This window comes from Danio rerio, chromosome 21 (genome assembly GCF_049306965.1).
Source record: "Danio rerio strain Tuebingen ecotype United States chromosome 21, GRCz12tu, whole genome shotgun sequence".
In the NCBI taxonomy this organism is placed as follows: Eukaryota; Metazoa; Chordata; class Actinopteri; order Cypriniformes; family Danionidae; genus Danio; species Danio rerio.
Window position 1 is genome coordinate 34,772,501 of NC_133196.1, and position 21,408 is coordinate 34,793,908.

A 21,408-nucleotide genomic window follows, 5' to 3' on the forward strand; every position below is an offset into this window, starting at 1 on the left:
TTATGTTAATTATACTTTAAGTGTGTCTAGATGAAAAGCAAGTACAAGTTCGTTTTATATTATTTGTGGCCGAGACTGGATTCGAACTCATAATGTTGTGAATTTTACTTGTCTCGCCTACGTTCGTTCCTATTGGCTAGACAGCAATCTACACCAACGTGCGACTGGCCCGGTCTTGTGGCAAACATGAGAACCACTACACTACGGAAAGCTGGTGGTCAAAACTGTTGAGTAACGGCCCTATGTCTATAGGTTACAAAGACCTGAAACACATTGTATTCACGATTAGTGCAGGGTGGTCTCACAAAGTCTTAATTCAGGTAAACCTTAGCATACAACCATACATTAATGAAATGCATAATACATAATGAAATGTTATATAAAATGTATTACCTTGCTAAAAAGCATTTAAATCTTCAAATATCAGGATGATGTGCAGTATATAAAATCAATAATATCCTGCTATATTTGACACCATGCTGCTTCGTTTACTGCAGTAACCAATGCAAACACCTTTATTTCTGCAGTTCTATAGACGCCAACTTGCTGAATAAGCTAGATTTAATACATTTGTTTTTAGTATATCAATAATGTTTTAGTAAGTTAAAATCCTGCCAGTGTTTCCGGTTGAAACTTAAAGTGGTGTTAAATCCTATGATGTATTTGGGTGATAAGTTGTTGGTGTGAGTGGCAGTTTATTGTTCTCCCATTTTGTTTTATTTATCTCTCTGTCTCTCTCTCTCATTGAGCAGCGCTCCAAACCAGTCGCACATGCTTCCAATCAGAGCAAGTCGGATCTGTTTCTGTTGATAGAGCGTCCAGGCTTTATAGAGTGGAGGAACTATGACGTCACTTTGTAGGCGAATCGGCTGCTAGCATAAAACTGGTTCCCTCGATAAAATGCCTATAGGATTTTCCCATAAACTTTTCGAAGATTGCGAATAATAAGCTCTGTTCAAACACTGTTCATTACACTTACACGTTTTGTCCAACCGGATAATCCTCACACAAAAATACAACTTTGAGCACTTTGGATCTTGAATGCAAATGCAAGAATTGAAAAGCTAACATTAGGCTATCAACGGACTACAGTGCCCTCGGGGCGCTCGCCTATGACATCAGCACCACCCTGCGCAGGCAACTTTTCAAGCTTATTTTTAGAAATATGGTTCGTGACAAACATTTAATCTCTCTGTTATTATAATCCACGCTATATATAAACATATATATACGCAAATGCACACAGACCTACTGTACGTGCATTTTGGATAGTTTTAACGTGGAAAATACATCTGTTTTGCTTTACGGTTGTTCTTAAAGTTTTAAAACTGTATGTATAAATGTGCCTACGGAGTATTATCATAAGACTCATTTAAATAAATGTATCGCTCGCGTGCACACAGCCTGCTTCCAAAAAAGACGACAGAAATGAGGCGTGAGGAACAAGTCTTTTAAATGCCTGCAAGTTCCATCATGGACACAGAGCAACATTCAATTTTCCTTTTTTTGTCACGAAGTACAGCGAGAAGCAGCCCATACAGTCACATATGCTGTACATTTTATAGAGGAGTATAAATATTGCAGTTATGACAGAGTTAAATGTGTTCAGATGAAAAAAAAAACAGACGCAAAATCACTTGATCATGTTAAAATGACAGTTATATCATATGTATTTTTACACATTTATTCACACGTTTGCATTACTGAGAGCAGGACAGAGAAATGCTGCACAGGTAAGCAGTATCTTCATAATATTGTTTATTAAAATAAAAGATCAACAAATAAATCTTTCTCGACAGCCTTTACAAGTGAAGGAATTATCTACATACAATCTGAATTCCAGTTAGAATAATACTACAAACTATAAAATACTATTCATGAAAATACTTAAATCACAGACAAATCCAAATGTCCAACGCAAGCGAGCTGCGCTCTAGACCAGTTCAGCTCGATGACGTGTAATGTCTCCCATGCCACCTGTAGTCCCATTTAGCAACTTGATAGCAACCATCTTTTTAAAGAAGCGCAACCAATTTAAAAAATCAAGAGTGTAATGTAACTGATGTGTTTTTTTTTTGTTTTGTCGTAGAACAAAACGTGAAAGTATCTTGAGTTTGTGCCAGCCACGAACCTTATTTAAGCGATTTTACTGAAACCCCATTCAAAAAACCAATTGATTTTGGGACGAGGGAACTGGAAGTGCTAAAATGCTAACTCGCTTCCGGGTTTTTGCATACAAATTGGTGTCATAGTTCCTCCACTCTATTAAGAGACAGAGTAGCAAAGCGCAGAGAAATTCCTTGTTTTTTCGCTATTCCAGTGATATAGTGTGATATTTAAAACATAAAATTGTGAGATTGTAGCATAAATAAGAGAGACTTGTAACTTTAAGTGAAAGAGTTAAAGTAAGTCGTGTAGGGTGCCAATTTATTTAGTGTTTATCCCCTTTTAAGTGTTCTCCTGTTTGGGTTTAGTAAGGGAGTGAGGAGAGAACATTGCCATTGATTTGAGTTTTTTTTTTTTGCAATTAGAAAAATCAGACTTATTGTCTATTTAGAAAGCTTTTGTTTTGTTTGTTATTTTGGCCTCACCCTCTCCTGATGATTTTGGCCAAACAAGTTTTTATTTATTTTTTTATAAAAATTTTATTTAAGTATTTCTCTTTTTGTTTACCCTTCCAGAAAATGAAAAAAAAAAAAGACTGACTCTGATAAACAATGTATAAAAGACAACATTTTTATATCTTAAGTGAAAGTATGCTGGGATAGAAAAAAAGGAGATTATTCACGCACATTATTAAACATGGATTTATTATTATTATTATTATGTATTCAAACAAATTAAATTTGATATCTTTATTTATCTTAATTTTTTGTTGTACTTTTTCTCAAAACCCCTAGAAAGGTGGTACATGTAACAGTGGTTATAAGGTCTTAAAATGAATGGAAAAAGTCTATATTGTGTGTATTTCACTCTCGGATTTCTGTATATACTCTGTAGTGATTTGTGGGTACACATGATGCAGTATTTGCAATAAGCCACAGTTTTAACTGTATAAGCATTTTCTGTTTTAGAGAAATCAATTTTACCTGGTGTTTTTGCACCATGGCCATAAAAATACTTTAAATGCATGTAAACAAGATTTTATGGCCATATATGTTAACTTCGTTTGAAATGTGTGGTCTAAATATACAGAATTTATGTTACTGTTGCAGTAACACATCTCAGTACTCAAGAGGGCAGTAGAAGTACTTTGAGATGTCTGCATGATTTATTTGTAGTATACTGTACATAAGAACTTTCTCATTTAAATTCTGAAACATTCGGCAGCAACACATGAAACTTGTGAAGATAGAAACATTTGCATTGATGTATGTTTAAAAATTGTTGAGCACAGTGTGAAATCTATTTTGTGTGAAAGCAACAACACATTTTGAAAGCAATTTTAAAAAATAAGCGAGGAAAAAAAATAGATTTTATACATAGTTATATACACAGTAAACCTTTAAAATGTAAAAATGATCAATTTTATTTACACAAACTTCATATAATGCACAAGTAAGATGCAGACAATCCCTCACAAAAACAATGAATAAAAGATCAAAGTATTAGTCAGTGTGAGGGTTCATATAAACAGACAAGACTTACGACAACAACTTTACATATCAGTTATTATAGTTTTTCATCCACTCCACTGGTGTATTATTTACTGACAAATGGAACAAAATATTTTTTCATTGTCATTTCCTATCGACCAAGTGAATAGAGTTTCCTGAGTACAGATTTGTCCATATGTACACCACTACAAATCCAGTGCAACGTCCACATCGCATTCCTCCCTGTATTACAGGCGAGCACTTTCATTTGAAACATCCAGTTGAACTTTGGCAAAGCATACTCCTTCCGTGTAGTCCATTCAGTGTTCCTTTAGGGCTGAGATGGGGGCTTGGCTTGCCCTGAAGCCCCTTCCTTTTAAAGCAAACATTTAATGAAGAATAGATGGGGTTGATTGTTTCAAATGGTGCCCAGGAATAAAAGACAGCCAGTGAAGAAGTCATCATTTGTAGATACATTGATCAGTCTGTTAGAAAGTTCAGGGTTATTTTGGTTTAAGACCCATTCTCTCCATAAGGATAGCAGCAGCATTCTCTGTGCATCCACAAGCATAGAGTTCATGGCTCGTTTTAATATCAGTCTCAGCACCTACTTTATGATTCTGTCTTGATTGCTTTTCTAAACTTGTTATTGTGGCAGTGAAAAAGCCCCTCTTTTGTTAATGCAGCGATACAGATATTATTTTTGCAGGGGGCTCCTGTTTGAAAACCAATTTATTAAATAAGAGATGACTAAAACAGGAAGAAAAAGCAAATGTTACTTGCAAAAAAAAATATTTATATATATATATATATATCAATATATACAAACTCCATGCTCCAGGTTAGTCATTACTGCAAGAGAGCCATAGGAGAAAATTGTTAGAAGACACGCACAGAAAGCAGTCACTGCAGTCATACTGCAATATCACCACTGTTATGACAAATATGATGGAAAAACCGATCTCAGTTTTCATATATGATTATACCTTATGCCAGCATTCTGGTATGGGCAGTCCATCTCGACCCTGTCAATAAAAGAAGGAAATCAATGATTTGTTAAACAGCTGCTCCTGATGGAGTGAGGAGGAGGAATGAGGTGATCACACATGAAACCTGCCACCAATGATTACGTGAGACTAAAAGGAAGTACACTAACCCACAGAGGAACACCTTTGGCAGTAAGTATAAATGTGAACCACAGGACACATCATGTTCACATCATCAGCTGTGACGGACAGCTCAGATGGACAAAATCAAAAACCCAGGTGGGTTGATTTATTTTTCCCATGTGACCTTGATTTGTATATGGCAAGGCATAGATTTGATAAGAACACTTGCACTAAAATTTGAATTGGGGATCGTTAGCTATGTTTCCAACCAAAAATGCAAATAAAATTTATTCGCAAAACTGGAAAATATTCAAATAAAGCAGCGTTGCAATCCAATGACTTAAAGAGAACAAAATCGTCACTTCCTGATAAACTGGTGCCAAAAATCAACAGTGAAGATAAAAAATAATTTGCTGCAGTAAGAGACGCTGCGTGATTTTTTTTTTTTATTTAATAAACAACTTGCGCCTCAGAAGACAAATGCCAAAATGTAATGAACACGTGGCGGCGTTAGAAGGCGCGAGATGTGGAGCACAGACGCTCTTGATTCTGAAGGTAATTAGTAATGCAATAACACTAATACTAGGGAATGCACGATACATCGGCAGCCATATCGTTATCGGCCGATAAATGCTATTTGTAAGATAATCGTTATCAATCCGATTTCTAAATTAGGCCCATATCTTCAAGCCGATAAATTACGTAATTGTAAAGACCTGCCTGTCTCGCGCATGCGTGGGCGGAACTTGTTTAGACTTGTTCAGTGCACTATAATGGAGCTCTCCTCACACTGTTTATTCCATCAAAGTCCGTCCTATCTTTATGTGTTATCGCTGTGCGTTAATAACTCAGTAAGTAACCATGTTCCTTATCATTGTAGATATGTTTGATGGAGTGTCGTTGTGTATTTTGCTTTAAATCGCCTCAGGAAAAAATATTACATGTGTAAAAGATAACAGCAGTGATGCACATGTGCTAAACCACTCGTTGGGTTGTTTGTAATCTAATATGATTATTTGTTATTATCAACGCACTGCTTGCCATGTGTTGTTGATGTTTGATTGTATTTAGTTTGATTGGAATATTCATATTGATTATAACGAGCACACGTGAGAGCTGTCACCGCACACATATTATGCTCTGTGTTTGAGTTGAGTGAAACTCACAGCGGTTTATCGAAACTTTTCATAGATTTTTTTCCCCGCAATTGACAGCAAGAACGAACATAGAAGCGTTGTCTGATTGACAAGCAGCAGCTACATGTGTTCAAAAGAATGTAAAGCGCCAAATAGGATGAATCTGTGCTGCACTTTCTAAAGTAATACAATCTATATTTAGCTTTTCGCTTGTATTGTTGCTCTAAACTGTCAAAACACCTTTAAAAAGGCTTTTTTTTTGCACATGACATATATGTACATTAATGTAACACGTTTTATTCAAGACAATTTTAACTGGTTTTAGTCCTTAGATCTTTCATTTTATTTAAAATATATTTAACTTGCTTGTTTATTAAATCCCATTTTGTTATTTAACCTGTTATTTTTATGCAACAGTCAAGTTGTATGCTAATTTGCTATGTGAAGAAAAAGAAATAATGTATTTTTTGCATGCTGATTTTTGTAAAATCGTGAATATAGGTCTATATATTCACCTTGCAATTTTGAAATTATAGCTTTTTTGTTTTGTGTATAGATTATCCAGTTCATAAGAGTAGTTCAATCTTTTATGAAGTTTGCTGTATAAAAATATAACATTTTGAAATATTTATCATTATTGGCCTATACATATCGGCTATTGGCCTCCAAGTCTGAAGATTATCGGTTATGGATATCAGCCAAAAAATCCATATCGGTGTATCCCTAACTAATACTGAAATGGTTACATCGTTTTAGAATGACCAAAACAACATTTCAGTTTTACAGTGTCGTCAGCCTGCTGTTTGTCCATTCACACACATTTTTATCACCACATGATCTCTTTTAACAAAATCACATGACATTTCTTTAACGCAGATATTGGAATTTGTATGGTAAAAGTGTTTACAACGTAATATATGTGCATTTTTTAAAAATCAAATAAAACGTTTATCCAACTCAGTTATGCGCATACATTTTAATGCACATTTTCAAAATGTATGTGTATCTTGGCCTTTCCATCAATCGTTTTTTATGCTCATATCCAAAATGCGCATAAAATAATTGGATGGAAACATAACTAGTGACTGTTTCCCCTTATTCAAAATATTGCTGAATAGACTTAAGTGGTTTAACTAAGCACTAGGGCCAGATATATCTACGTTGGTACATTTACTGAAAACAAATAGCAAATAATTTTAACTTTAAACATTTTTTTAGACTGTATTGCATATGCAGGTTTGCTTCAGTTTAATAACCTTTGGTACAAAATGATTTACAAATTATACTCTTTAAAAATATGTTTATGGTTGACAAAATGTTGATTTCACCAATGAACACTTTGCATAGATATAAAATTCAGTACATTTGTACAAACTACATTTGTAGTTTTGAAGCTGGTCTATGCCTTGCCATCTAAGGGTGCTTTCACACCTGTGAATCAATTCAGTTGTTCCGAAACAGAGATTACAATTGTTACATTGTTGCTCTTTGCTCTTGGAGCAGTTCGCTTTCACATTACAAAGTTTCTAATCGGACCAAAAGAGAACAAGTCCCGTGCGAGTAAACTCTCCTCACATTGGTCAGATTGTCAGGGTTTATTTTGCAGCGTCCCACTAAGCTGTCAGGAGAGGTGGGGGTTTGATGGTGATTGACAGGGTGCGCGCGCGATGTGTCTGAGGAGAGATGTGGTGGGGAGGGGTGAGAAGGGTGCGCGACGTAGCCTATTTGAGGACCGGGAGGGAGATGCGAGATTAGTTAGAGATTATCTCTCGTTTGCGGGCATCCAGAGACTCACGAAACTTCCCGCCCTACTTATAATTTTCTCTTCATATCGCCGTATGCGTATTACATATCCATAAAACACTGTGATATTACCGCGCTCAGATCGGATTGCTTTCTCACTGTAATCGAACCGCTCCAGGGTTCGTTTCAATCGAGCCGAGACGACCTCATTCAAGCGATCTCGGAGCGATTACTTTGGCGCAGAACAGAGCGCGATTGCCCTGTTCACATATGCCAAACGAACCGCACTAACTGGGCAAACGAGATACGTTCCGAAACAAAAGTGTAGGTGTGAAAGCACCCTAAATCAGATCTCATGGTTGAAGACAAGGATCCACAGTAAGGATGGAAAAAGCATATGATGTGACCACACACAAACACAAATAATAATACTGTACCAAAGGGCAGGGGGCATCTGATGGGGCCTTTGCCTCCCCACCATGTACTTTAAACCCATTGGTGTCCTGTCAGTGAAACCCATGCATGTCAAATCCTAGCTATAGTAAACTCTTCGAACACGTGCACACAGTGTGATCTTTTGCCATACACATTAAAAGGTGTAGAAAAGCACATTGCATTTATCTTTCCAAACAGTTTCATAACATACCACAGGACAAGGCTGATCAAGCCCTGGAGGTCCCTGCTCTCCCTTCTGTCCTTTTAGACCTTTCTTTCCTATTGAGCCTCTCTCGCCCTGCATGGAGCCATAAAGAAGTACACAGAAGAAAGGTATGCAAAAAAGCCAGGCTCTGATTTTATATATAAACAAAATATCATATATACATGTATAGCCAAACAGTATTATACACATATAGAAATGATTGGAAAATAAGCATTTTTTCGCTAACCTTCTCCCCCTTGTCTCCTCTGTCTCCCTTTTCTCCTTGAAGCCCTGGGAAACCCTGTCACAGGACAGCCATGTTAAGTAAGAAATTACTTTATAAACTTAAATAACTCACAGCACATTGATCACTTACATCTAATCCTGGTTCACCTTGTTTTCCCTAGAATTCAAACCACAATGAGAAAAAAAGTCAGATCTCAGAACATGCCATGTGTTACTATTTTCTTTAACTCTGGTACACAAAACACTGACCTTTTCACCTTTTGCACCTGGCAGGCCTACCAATCCATTAGATCCTGGAAAGCCTTGAAGACCCTATGCGCAACAAACAGAATTTTAGTGCTCCAGTTTTTTAATAGGTTTCTGCTTATCATTTTGCAGCAAAACTTACCCTCTGTCCAGGTGGACCTCTCTCTCCAGCATCCCCCTTTTCTCCTTTTACTGCTTCACCAGGTTCTCCCTGTTACAACACAATTTTATTTTAAACATTTAATCAAAACATTTTTTTTTACAAAAGCGTTTCACAGTTTCACCCACAGAACACACCTTGGATCCAGGCAGTCCATGATATCCCTGGAATATTTGGAAGAAGGTTTTGTATTATTATTTTATATTGCTTAAAAGCAACTTCTAAATATCTTCATCCTTTTTAAAGTCAAGAAGTATTAAACAATTTTCCTTACAGCAGGCCCAGGGGGTCCGGGAGGCCCTGGAGGGCCAGGCAAGGAGATAATCTGGGCCTATAAGACAGTTATCAAGATCCATGCTGGTAACATTTGTATGTAAAAAAATTCTCAAATTTTGATAAGAACGGTTTGTTTTAAACTTACTAGATTATCCTCGAGCCTAGAGTCTCCTTTTTCTCCCTTTTGACCTGCTGCCCCCTATAATTCCATGAAAAATCATGTAAAACCCATATAGCTGCAGTAAACATCAGCTGCTATATATTGTTAATACTCACTGGAGGCCCTGTCAGCCCAAGTTCCCCTTTTGTTCCTGCTGCTCCAGGCTCCCCAACATCACCTCTCTCTCCCTTTTGGCCCTAGATAAGATAACACATTACATTATGCAGTAAAGGTGTCTGAATGAGTACACACTGTGTAATCACCTACCTGCTTTCCTTCAGGTCCAGGTGCTCCATTTAACCCTATTTCTCCCTGTTAAAAAAAAAATTGTATTTAGATATATATCCACAACTCAACGTGTCTATTGTTAACGTGTTTATAACAATATTAACTGTTGTATGGCATTGTTATTCAGCGAAAATGTATTACTTACTTTTGGCCCTTGCTCTCCAGGAGGACCTGGGGGCCCCTATTGATATGAGGAAAATATTTATACAAAAAGTAATTGCTAGAAATCATTAAACTTCCTTATCTTTATATTAAAATTTCTGTTTAGAACAGAGGTCTTCAGCCCTGATATTAGGGACCCTCTGTCTTGCAACATTTAATCTGCTTCAGCACACTAAGAACCTTCATTTGCTGTTTCAGGTATGTTTGATTAAGGCTGGACCTAAGCTCAGCTGAATAGTGGGCCTTCAAGTGCACCGTTGAAGATCTTTGGTTGAAAAATGTACCTGCAGAGCTTTGAAACGAACAGCAAAATCATCAGTTTCTGAGAATCCAGTTGCTCCTTTTTCTCCAGGCAAACCCTGAGGAACAAACAAACAGAAATGACAATGTTAAGCAACATAGGGAATGGAAATGTTTAATGGGTGAGAGACTTTGAAAAATTCTGACCTGGGGTCCTGGATCTCCTTTTTCACCCTATAAAATAGGACCAGAATTACTATATAATGTTACTATTTACATGTAATAAACTGGATTTTCGTGCAACATATTGCCAGCTTTTGAAAAACAGCTCACCTTCATGCCAGGGGATCCATCAATCCCTCTCTTCCCCTCTAAACCTGGAGCACCCTGATCCCCCTGTATGACAAATCAACAACTGCATGAAATTATGGTTGTATTTGTTTGTATCAAAAAACAAAAATGTTTAAGTGGCTAATAATCTAACCTTTGAACCTGAGGGGCCCTGTGGTCCAGGCATGCCATTTGCACCATTCATACCCTAAATGAGAATACAATGGATATTTTTCTTGGGCATATTCTGTGTTATGAAAAATAGTAGTGAATATTATGTTTAAAAGTATATTCACAGCATGGACACTTATAAACACTTAATCTCAGCTAAAATGCAATTGATTTATGGATTTTTAAAGTCAAAAGCCATGGGGCTCCCATTTAGACACAACATGCACAACAAAATGTACAAGTGAAGAATTCAGATGCAAAAAAATCATTAAGAGGCATCTGAAGTTGTCTTTTAAATCAAGCATTTTCTCAGGCTCCTGTGTACATATGTTCAATAAATTTACTTTTGTTTTTTTGGCTAATAATAGTTTTCCCCCATTGCTTTTAAAGTGAATAACTGAAATGGAAATATGAGCCTGGGAAAATGCTCATTTAAGGAGACAATTTCAGATGGCCCTCTTCAAAATACAAGTCATGTCAAGGAACAACAGAAAGATGCAAACACACGTTAAAGCAGAGGCCTTTACTTGGCCTCATATGCTACTTGAAAGCATTCAGAACTAACCAGCTTATAAGCTTGTTTAAACAGCACTAGAAATTTGTGCATTATGTTCATGCAATAGCTGATTGTCAAGATCTGCTGTTCAGACTATTTACACAGGTTGACGAGGAATGGCTTGGGCTGGTCAGAAACAAACACAGAATTTGAGAAGTCTTTGCTTTGAAGTAAAATATATGCAGAGATAAATAATTTCCTGAACCCTGATAGCAAGTCACTGTTTTCTCTGCAGACATTGATGTAAATGGAATGAAAAATGGGGCCAGTTTTCCCATGCTTTAGCACTGTTTTGCTTATTGAATATTTGAACTGAAAACTTTGTAAATTTTTTTACCCTGAAATAATATAATTGCAACTAGGAGTAAAAACATAGTTCAAACTTTACCGCTACAATATCAAATAAAAAAAATGATTGCAAATATATTTAAATATTTATATATATTTATATTTTTGATAACATTTGAAGTGAATAAAAATTGTCCTTTAGAATTGTCTTAAAAGTATTGAATATAATATATAAACCTTAATATATTAAGTATTTAGATTGGGATTTCATTAAAGTACATACATACACTCAAAAATGTATACATGTTTTTACTTGTTCAAACTACTTAGTTAAAATGAAACAACACAATTCTTAAGATTTCATTGGGGCAACTAAATTTTTTTATGTTCAATCTACATAAATTTGTTAAACTTGTTAACTTAATCGATTTGTGTTGGGGCAACATGAAGGAATTTTGTGGAACCCTGTATTTTTTACAGTGTAAAAAGTTGGTCCTCCCTTTACATCTATAACAACTCACTTGAGAAGGTTTCCCCCAATGTTTAGGAGTGTGTTTATGGGAATTTTTAACCATCTTGCTAAAAGGGCATTTGTAAGGTCAGTCAAAGATGTTGAGACCTGGCTAGTCTCCACAGTCTTCCCAAAAGGTGTTCATATTGGGGTAGAGGCGAGGAAATTATATAGGCATGTCAAGTTCCTCCGTTCATCCGAGTTACACATTCATCCTTGTCCTTATTGACCTTGCTTTGTGAAGTGGTGGGCAATCTTGGTGAAACAGAAAGGGGCTGTCCTCAAACTGTTCCCATTAGGTTGAGTGCATGAAATTGTACAAAATATATTGGTATACTGAAGCGTTAAGGGCTCCTTTCACTGAAACTAAGCCCAACCTTTGAAAATATATAGCTGAAGATGTTCAGATACTTTAGAGACCACTGTGTCTGATCACATGCTTTTGGACAAATACATGCACATTACCTGCATGCCAGGAGGCCCTCTTGTTCCCTGTGGGAAAATAAATTGCATCACTTAAGCTAGTGGTGCCCAGCTCAGGTCCTCGGGGCTCTCCATCCTGCACATTTTGTATGTCATTTGACAAAAAGATTATTTCATGGAGTTGTCTTTCTACTAGCTAATGATGTGAATCAGGTGCATCAAATAAAGAGAACACACAAAGTGTGCAGGACTGAGCGTTTTGAAGGCCAGAGTTGGGAACTACGAAGTGAAACAACTACGCAAGTCTTATTTAAAGGTGCAATAGGTGATTATCTTCAGAAACAGTTTTTATTATGCTGGTTAAAAGTGGATTTATCTGTATTTTAATATTCTGCTGAAAGTCTAGAAGCAAGATCTTCTATTGCACCTTTAAGCAACAATATGTAAATAAAGTTGTAGATTAATTAAAAAAATATATGAATTATATATTTAAATAGAAATTAAATTTATTAAATTATAATACCTCATTTCCGTCTTTTCCTGGAAGACCCTGTGTTTTAGAATACAAACACAAGAAATTAATTATATTTAAAGGGAAATACATGCAGTTGGTCTACTCTAATTACTCTCCTTTATATGTCAGGATCTCTTATGTATAACTACTTAAAAGAAATATAATTACTCCTAAAATGATCCAGTGAACAAAACCCCCAAATTACCCTTTTGTCTTTAAATAATTGGACACACCCAGCAGCTCTGAATTTAAGCAAGTTCTTTCTCTAAACACAGACGAGATTGTTCAGCTAGTGAACATGACTTCAGAACAAACTAAATTAAGATTAACCACATAATGGCTATTTAAACATATTTCAGAATTCATTTGCAGATGCTCTGTAAGCTTGCAAGGACATTTTCAGGCCAGTTAGGGATTTGACATTGAATAAATATTGCAAAACACTTGACTGAAATTCAATTTAATTGTAACACTTTATGTATGTATGTACTTTATGTATTATGTACTACAGGCACTGGAATCATCGACTATTCATATGAGCTGCAGCGCCACGTCTGTTTGTCTTACTCCACAGCACTTGTTGTGAGAAGGACAAAGGCATGGCATTAGGCCTAATGAGGTGGTTTCACTTAGCCATATATAAACACAATTTGAGATACAATAACAGGAAATGGCCTTTGAGCTTCTTGACCCCAGAACATCTGCTCCCAATATGAGGCAGAGGCAGGGTGAGAATTTTTGCCCTTCATCATTGCACCATTCTTTGTTTGGTTTAGATGGTAGTCTGAAAAGGAAACAAAGTGCGTAGCATATGTTCGGATAAACTAGCATAGGAAAACATTGGAAACCTACAAATGCCTACAAATGGGTAAATAAGAGTTATGTTGTCTTGGGCTGCACAATAAATCACCAAGTATCCTATATTAGGGACTCTCAATGTAGTTTCTGGAAGCTTCAGAGTTCTGCGTGAATATTCTTTCAATAAAAAGAGATAAATCACTCAGATTTGAATAAAAATGGATTGTTCTTTCTGATTATCAAAAAAATTGTATGGTATGAAACAACATAAGGGTAGAAAAAATGAAAGAAACCAAATATTGCTCAAATAGTTTTTAAAGATTAAACCTTAGGGTTTTAAGGAAGTCATGCCAGGATGTCCTAAGAGACACAAGGTCTAAGTCATATCAAAAAGACTTTGAACTAGGCTTCCCTAAATTTTAGTTAAATCCATGACACATTAATTGGGGACCAAAGAACTAGATAGCCATGACATAATGAAAACATTTGTGTATTGCAGGGGTAAGCGAGTTCAGTCATGGAGAGTCAAAGTCCTGCAGAGTCATCGTCCTGCCGAGTTTTATTCTGGCCTGGATAAAATCCCACCTGCCTGTAGATTTCTAACACCCAGGCTGTATGAGACAAGCACCCCCCCCCCCTTTTAAATAGTGCACAATAAAACTCTATTAGTGTTCGTTTCTAAATAAATTATGATTTAATTGTCCAATTAATGTTTGTATAATGACAGAAATTTAAATACTTTCATTTGTAAGTAACAGCTCACCAAAGTAAACAAAATGGCACCCCTTCCAGTGCACTCAGTGTTTGGATTCAATCATTCGATTTCATTCCCTCATTTAAGTGGACTATATTACTGGACTAATAGGGAATATGGGAATTTTAAATACAGCCTCAGACCTTGATTAGCTTGTTTAGATGGCTACGTTCACACTGCAGCCAAATGTGGCCCGAATCTGATTTTTTGCCCACATGTGACTCAGGTAATGATAGTGTGAACAACCAAAACCGCATGGAATCTGATCTTTTCAGGTCAGATCTGTGCCACTTTCTTATGTAGTCTTAAATCAGACACAGATCTGATGTTTTGCAATGTGACCGCAGTGTAAACGGTTATGTTGGATTTCATGTGACTTTTACATAATCTTTGAGTGACACGCGTCATCATTCTGTGCTGCAAACATCATTTACTCCAGCAGCACAGTAGAATAGCAAACGTGGTAATTACTTTACCACAGTAAGTTGGTTGTTCATTTATTATTTTTTTGGGGTTTTCACCTTTATTTTTTACAGGCCAGTAGAGAGAATTGACAGGAAAGCATGGGGAGCAGAGAGAGGGGAAGGATCGGCATAGGACCGCGAGGCGGAATCAAACCCAGGTCGCCGAAAGCACCGGAGTGCATGTGTCGACGCACTAACCACTACACCATTGGCGCCGACTTGGTTGTTTATTTTGAAAAAGATTTTGGAGGCAAAACTGGTCCTTGTTAACAATTTGGGAATGAGTTGATCACAAAGCTGATGAGCGTTATGAGTTTTGCGGATAGGGGATCCATGTGCAAAGGAGGGAGAACTTTCCTTCTGAGAGAAAAAAGGGCAGGTGCTCGAGCCCAAATCCCCCTTCTGTACGTGTCTGCTGTTTATAACGAAATAAAATGAAATAACTCTGCAAACAGAGATAAAAAAAACTCTGCCTTCACAGTTCAGTCTGCGGCTGCTCATTAACCCTTGATGAGTTCAGTACACCGGTGGTCAAACAAACGCGCACCACAATCACAAGTACTAATTATAGATTTCAAATGCCGAAATACACAGTAGTAGCAGAACAACCTTTTACAGTTGATGAAATACACCACGATTGTCTATGAAAAGGGCAATAATCATATTAGCATGATTTGACAACATGCTTACTTTATAGAGTATCGCGTGTGCATAATTAGACATTTTGTGCAGTCCGTATCTGTACTTCTGCGCGTGCGGGTCAGGTTTATTCACAATGCAAATCAGCCATGAAAAAAAATTTGAGAAAAAAATCAAATTTGAGCACAAAGCCTGGCAGTTTGAACGTAGCCGATGTGTTTGATTATGGTTGGGAGCAAAATTCTGCAGGGCTCAATTTACCTACGCCTGGTGTACTGGAGTGACAGGATGAAGTAATGTTAGAAGAGCCATCTGTTTGTATACTCTTTTAATTGCTGATTGTTTGCTTTCATAGTAACAGACGATCAGAGTGGCTTATCTCACAGCTATGAAGACGACTGGACATGATCGATAATTGAAAAAGCCTAGAAGCCACCAAGAATGCTATTGAAAGCACACAGCAACATAACTTCCAATTGCACTCAGTATTGCACTCAGTTTGTATTCTTTAGTTACTAGCTTTATATAAAATATGTATTATTTTTAAACCAAGTTACTGTGATAGTGAAGCATATGCCAAGAACGCAAATGTAGAAGCAAATGCAGTATGTTTGAACCCAACACTGAGTACAGGGTTCAGCTCAGTGAGAAGCTGCACCTGGTCTTCTGAGTAGGGGTCGTCAACACAGTGTGACTCATATATGAGTCACAACAGCTGTAGAACGAGCAAGTTCAATACTGACATAGACACAAGAGACTATTTGAGATAGACAGTGAGGGTCTCACCGGCTCTCCTGGGTGGCCCTGCGGTCCATCTCTGCCTGTGTTTCCTGGAGGCCCTCTGGGACCAGGTGTGCCTGGAGGTCCTGGAGGACCTGGAGGCCCAGCCTGACCTTGATCACCCTTACAGACAGAGAAAGAACAAGAATGTGAATTTTATCTTTACATAGAGTTACTGACTTCAGTACTTTTCTTTGCCTGCATATTAATCATGCTTCATATTTGTCTGTCACATAGAAACATCATATATGCAAACTCTATTGCAAACTGTTTACATTTAAATAATTAAACGCTGCATTGTCAGTTTTGATTAGGTCACAGAATTGGCAGCATGGTTTTATATATGTTTAGGGGCCAGAGACTTGCATGAGTTATTACTTAATAACATTTGACCAAAGTCAAGCTCAAATGAGGTGTATGACCACTGAAAGGCCAAGTCAAGTTACCTTTGTTTTTACAGTGCTTTATACAGTGCAGATTGTGTCAAATCAGATTTTCAGGAAAAGTACAAGACTAACATGATCATACGTCTTGATTATAGTAAGCACTCTAGCAACTACAATTTCAGAACAACCGCCTAAAAACACATAGCATAAAAATAAGGTATGTGTTTTACTAATAAATACACCTACCAGACTTTCATCAGCTTAGAAATTCCAAAAAAATTATTATATTATATCATATTATGTTATATTTATGGTTTTGACAATCGCAAGCTCTTTGGAACACTCTTTGATAGTTAAATATTTATAGAAACATAAGGTGTGATCATTAGCACTGATTTGATTACAAAAATCTGAAATATTATGAAAATATAAAGTTTCCACTAGACAGCAACAATATTAATTGAACCTACTAAAACCAAAATCGAAAGTATGACCAAAGGATCAGCTCCAAATAACATTAAAAGGTTCAAATAAAAATTAAATATGTTAAAGTGCCCCTATTACAAATTTCTGAAAATTACCTTTCATCCGGTTTGCAACACACCTCTAAGTGAATGAAATCATATTGCAAAGTTTCAAATCTGAAAGTGCACTGTGTATAAATTGGTTGTCTCTCAAAAGAAAAAAAAATACTCAGTTATACAAATATTTACTTGTTTCTATTAAAGCTCTTGCAGCAGTCAAAAAACGTATGGCTGCATACCTGCGTCCAAAATAACTAAACTATTAGAAAAAATGGATCTCAAATTAATTATTCCTCGAAGATCAGGTGCTGAAGTCACCAGTCTGAAATATGGAGAACCAAAGCACTTCCATATTGCTCAGAGGAAGACAAAAGCAACAAACTGTAAAACCTTCATTCCTTTTTTAGATTTATGATTATTTAACATTTTTACATTTTACAAACATTTCAATCAACCCTTACAGAAATAAGTGAAAAATAAATAACTTCAAATAATAATAAAATAAAACCTAATTGCACAAATAAATTAGGGGCAAATGTCTACATTTATGCAACAATCTCAATGTTACAATTCATATAATGAAAGATTACAAATCGTCACACTGGAATTATAAGGTTCTATCTGCGTTCTGAAGGGTTTTGAGATATTGAGCTTCAAAGTTTTTGCATTCCACAGCAAACAGTATGTGTGTAACAATCCAGAAAAACAAACAAAAAGTGCTCAGGGGTAACTCAGATATTTGTGGGTGCTCTTTGGGTAAGGGATTCATCAAAACAACAACAGGAATTAGTCCAAGGCACTCGAAAAATGTGGAAAATTAAATTTTATTATTTTTTTAAGTTCCACATTTTTCAAGTGCCTTGGACTGATTCCTGTAGTATGTGTGTAACATTTGTTTTTTAAATAAAAAGTCTTAAAATGTAAAAACGTATTAAAAAAAAAACATCCCATAATGTAGATACATTGTCATTTAATAAGAATATGTCAGTAACTCAATTTTGACAAAAATGTCAGATAGAATCTTATAATTCAAAGGTGACGTAATGTATTATTATTGTCAAAACTAGCAAGGGTGATCAGTCTAGATCCAGCTGGAGAGTTTTAAAGAAAAAAAGCTTCCAAAATTAAACAAATGTTCTGTTATGTCTTTGAAGAGACGATCTAATCTTCTCTAGTTTCATAAAATACAAAACATCTTTTAGCCACCGAACATGCAAGGGTGGCCTGGGCATATTAATTCCTATTATATGATTAATTCGTATTTTAATCCAAAAAATGTTTCTGATATTTATCATAGAAATATTCTTAATAATAACAGCACATTTTGGCTTCAACAAAGTTGACCAATCACAACAGACAGGGTCAAAGAACCAGTCACTGCAAATTAGCATCACTGAAAAAAGGGATTCGAAAAAATGAATTGTTGAGAATGCTGACATAAAATAAGATACAAATAAATGCACATAAGACAATGCAAGTGTTTTTTTTGTTTTTGTTTTTTTTTTTTGGAAAATATGAACGGGTAAAACATATGAGCCCTTCACAATCCATAATAGGGGCACTTTAAAGTTAAACATGCTAAAATAACAAGGCACTTTTTTGCTAAATAGTATATTTCAGGTTGATTATTTGCTGTTGTCTGGCAAACACGTTTTGTCTGTATTGCCAATAAACATAACAATTAGCCTCTCTTTGAAATTCAAAACAGGCTTGCAACATATTGTAAACTGCCAGAATGAGCTAACTGAGGAAACAGACACAAAGAAGAAACTGAGTGGGAAAAAAAAAGAGTCTGGCTCTACCTTTAGGAGGCGCCTGTGAAAAAAGTGGTGGTCAGCCGTAGCTGAGAGAAAGCCATGCTCAAAGCGAGGAAAGACCATCTGACAGTGGAGGACAGATATTGAAAAAAAAATGGACAGAGCACATAAGAAAGAAAGAAGGGATGCCAGTAATTGCAGCTGTAGAAACAGAATCAGCCTGTACCTCATTGAATGGGGTTGTGGGAACAAAGCAGAGGTAGAAAAAACAAAGCAAAATGGAGTAAGGTATGAAGACACAGATGTTTGTGAACGCAGACAGCCACATGTGTCGGGAGATGCAGGCATGATAGACTGGGAAGGACAAACCTTAACCGTGAGAATCTGATTACTGAGTAGGCCTGCAGAGGCAGCGTAGGCTGGTGGTCCCTGGGAGATCAGAGGTCATATATGGAAGAAAACGGAGGCAGGAAATGACATAAGGGGAGAAAGAGGAGATGGTTTGGGGAATGACACTGTTAGGATACAAATAATGGAGGGTGATGACATTTCATATTGCATTTCTATGCAGAACTGAGCTTCAACTTGAAATGGAATCCTGTGAGAATTATTCTGGCTTTTCTTCTGTTTTAAGAAACCTAGCCCACATACACCTTCTGGATATGATTAACATTCAATGGGTGCACATGGTGATGAGGTTTATGTTTAGAGTTGCGGTTAGATAGGTCTGCAATGGATTCACGAAGAAAGGCTGCTTTTTCCCAGGAGAAACTTTTTCATGATTTTCTTTTCTTACAGATTGTCTAGGGTCTCTTTGTGTGTAAGATTGCACTGCAGAAACTGAACTGAAAAGCTGTAGAGAAAAACCACAGCATGCCTAAACTAGATTTCTACATTGTCAGCAGAAATGTGTCCATGCACAAGTTTCTGTTGTGATGCTAAAGTGGTTATCATGGATTTTTATATATTTGTATGGAGTTTTTAAGCAATAGTTAATTGTGTCGTGCTCAGTACGCCTACTCAAAACACTTTACACATTTGGATGAGGCATCTCCTCAACCATCACCTGTAGCTTTTAGTATGTTTCTTGGTTTCATGGGGTTATTAAAAGATGTGTTCAGAATGTGTCGAATAAATCAATATACCATGAAGTAAAGGCAATTTTAGGGGGGTAGTAGAGAGTTTTCGTATGCATCTCTTTGAATGCAAATGAGATTCTGCAACCTCCCACTTTACATAAGAACTTAACTTATCTAGCAACTCAGCCAGGCCTTGCCCACTGTTGGCCACTGGTTTGAAATTATCATTCAAATTTAGGATACTGTGACAAGTGTGTTCCAGAAATAAAATTTCAACTCTAGAAGTAATTAAAGGGGTTCAAAAACTTCTTACTGATATAAAGAAAGACTGTTTTGTGGTGAACTTTCCCTGTTAAAAAAATAGCATATTAAGGTTAGGTATGTTTTGAAGCTGGATTAATTTGGTCATGTGCTGATCCTAAAAAGATTTATGCTGGTCATTTTTAGGTCCAAAAATGGTTTATGCTGGTCATGAGCTGGTCCTAAGCAACTAATACCTGTTGAGAACCAGTAAAATATCACATCAAGCCATCCCATGAAGAGTTAAAAAAAAAAGAGTTTAACCAGCAGCCATCTTTCAAAACACCAAACCAAAAATGTGTGTGTGTTTTTTTTAACAGGGTTGTGTCTTGTAACTTTGTATATCTCAATCAGTAACATTACACACTGAATTAAACCCCATTAATGGGCATTTCCAACTCCATTCAAAGACCGCATTTACACTGGATAGTTCAAGTGACTCAATTCTGATTTCTTTCTCTCATGTGGCACAGATCGAATATGGCCCATGCATGTACATTTAAGCAAGAAAAAATCATGTGGATTCCGATTTACTCAAATCAGATTCAGGCCTTGTTCATATGTAGAAATGTATCTAATATGAATCGGATTTGTGTCTGCTGTGTAAACAGTAAATCAGGTTTTCAGCTGTCAGTGCAAGTTGCGCATCATTAAAAACCGTAGCGAATGACGTCAACTCTGACACTTTCATTTCAGAACAGACTTCAGTCCCAAACCTTAAATCACATAGACTAGGACAAAATACGCTTTTATATTGTCATGTAGCATACAGGTATTTAAGCATGTTAACGGAAGAGAGAGAGAGAGAGAGAAAGAGAGAGAGAGAGTGTCCGCAACATCTGCCATTTAAACAATACACTGTAAAAAAAAAACGTAATTTTACAGTTTATTTCCGGAAGCTGGGGTGTCAGTGTTTTGACGATCTGTGCTACCTCCTCAGAATGTGCTACTGGTAACTTAATATTTTATGTTTAAGTAATAAACCGTAAAATAAAGGCTGTTAAATTAAGTTTACCCTAAAATAATGGACATTAAATTACAGAAATGTCCTTAAATTTACATTTCTGGTAAATTTATGTTATTTAACCTGTTATTTTACAGTAAATTTCAGTAATTTAACACCCGTTTTTTT

At 36.4% G+C, this 21,408-nt stretch overlaps 1 protein-coding gene and 1 long non-coding RNA gene across 6 annotated transcripts in view; one reads left to right on the forward strand and one right to left on the reverse strand.

Annotated features, from left to right (window-relative positions):
• LOC100333843 (uncharacterized) overlaps positions 1-8,928 on the forward strand; it is a 15,440-nt gene extending 6,512 nt beyond the window's left edge. The window contains exons 2-5 of the long non-coding RNA XR_001797020.4: positions 4,661-4,774; positions 8,218-8,352; positions 8,514-8,548; positions 8,849-8,928. This is a non-coding gene — a long non-coding RNA (uncharacterized lncRNA). The remainder of the gene's footprint in view (positions 1-4,660; positions 4,775-8,217; positions 8,353-8,513; positions 8,549-8,848) is intronic.
• Positions 3,505-21,408, reverse strand: part of col23a1b (collagen type XXIII alpha 1 chain b) — a 185,652-nt gene continuing 167,748 nt past the window's right edge. For 2 of the 5 annotated variants that reach the window (XM_073936057.1, XM_005161397.6), the window contains exons 9-29: positions 19,267-19,326; positions 16,237-16,353; positions 12,805-12,831; positions 12,324-12,350; positions 10,487-10,540; positions 10,336-10,398; positions 10,210-10,236; positions 10,047-10,121; positions 9,746-9,781; positions 9,580-9,624; positions 9,429-9,509; positions 9,298-9,351; positions 9,151-9,207; positions 9,014-9,040; positions 8,859-8,927; positions 8,720-8,782; positions 8,601-8,627; positions 8,472-8,525; positions 8,231-8,317; positions 4,583-4,621; positions 3,505-3,969 (exon numbers count right to left, since the gene is read on the reverse strand). In XM_073936057.1, the coding sequence (XP_073792158.1) occupies positions 3,928-3,969; positions 4,583-4,621; positions 8,231-8,317; positions 8,472-8,525; positions 8,601-8,627; positions 8,720-8,782; positions 8,859-8,927; positions 9,014-9,040; positions 9,151-9,207; positions 9,298-9,351; positions 9,429-9,509; positions 9,580-9,624; positions 9,746-9,781; positions 10,047-10,121; positions 10,210-10,236; positions 10,336-10,398; positions 10,487-10,540; positions 12,324-12,350; positions 12,805-12,831; positions 16,237-16,353; positions 19,267-19,326 (1,131 nt within the window). In that variant the 3' untranslated portion in view covers positions 3,505-3,927. Of the gene's footprint in view, positions 4,449-4,582; positions 4,622-8,230; positions 8,318-8,471; positions 8,526-8,600; positions 8,628-8,719; positions 8,783-8,858; positions 8,928-9,013; positions 9,041-9,150; positions 9,208-9,297; positions 9,352-9,428; positions 9,510-9,579; positions 9,625-9,745; positions 9,782-10,046; positions 10,122-10,209; positions 10,237-10,335; positions 10,399-10,486; positions 10,541-12,323; positions 12,351-12,804; positions 12,832-16,236; positions 16,354-19,266; positions 19,327-21,408 lie in introns of all 5 variants that reach the window. The other 3 variants (XM_068216111.2, XM_005161399.6, XM_068216112.2) reach the window with 3 other exon arrangements.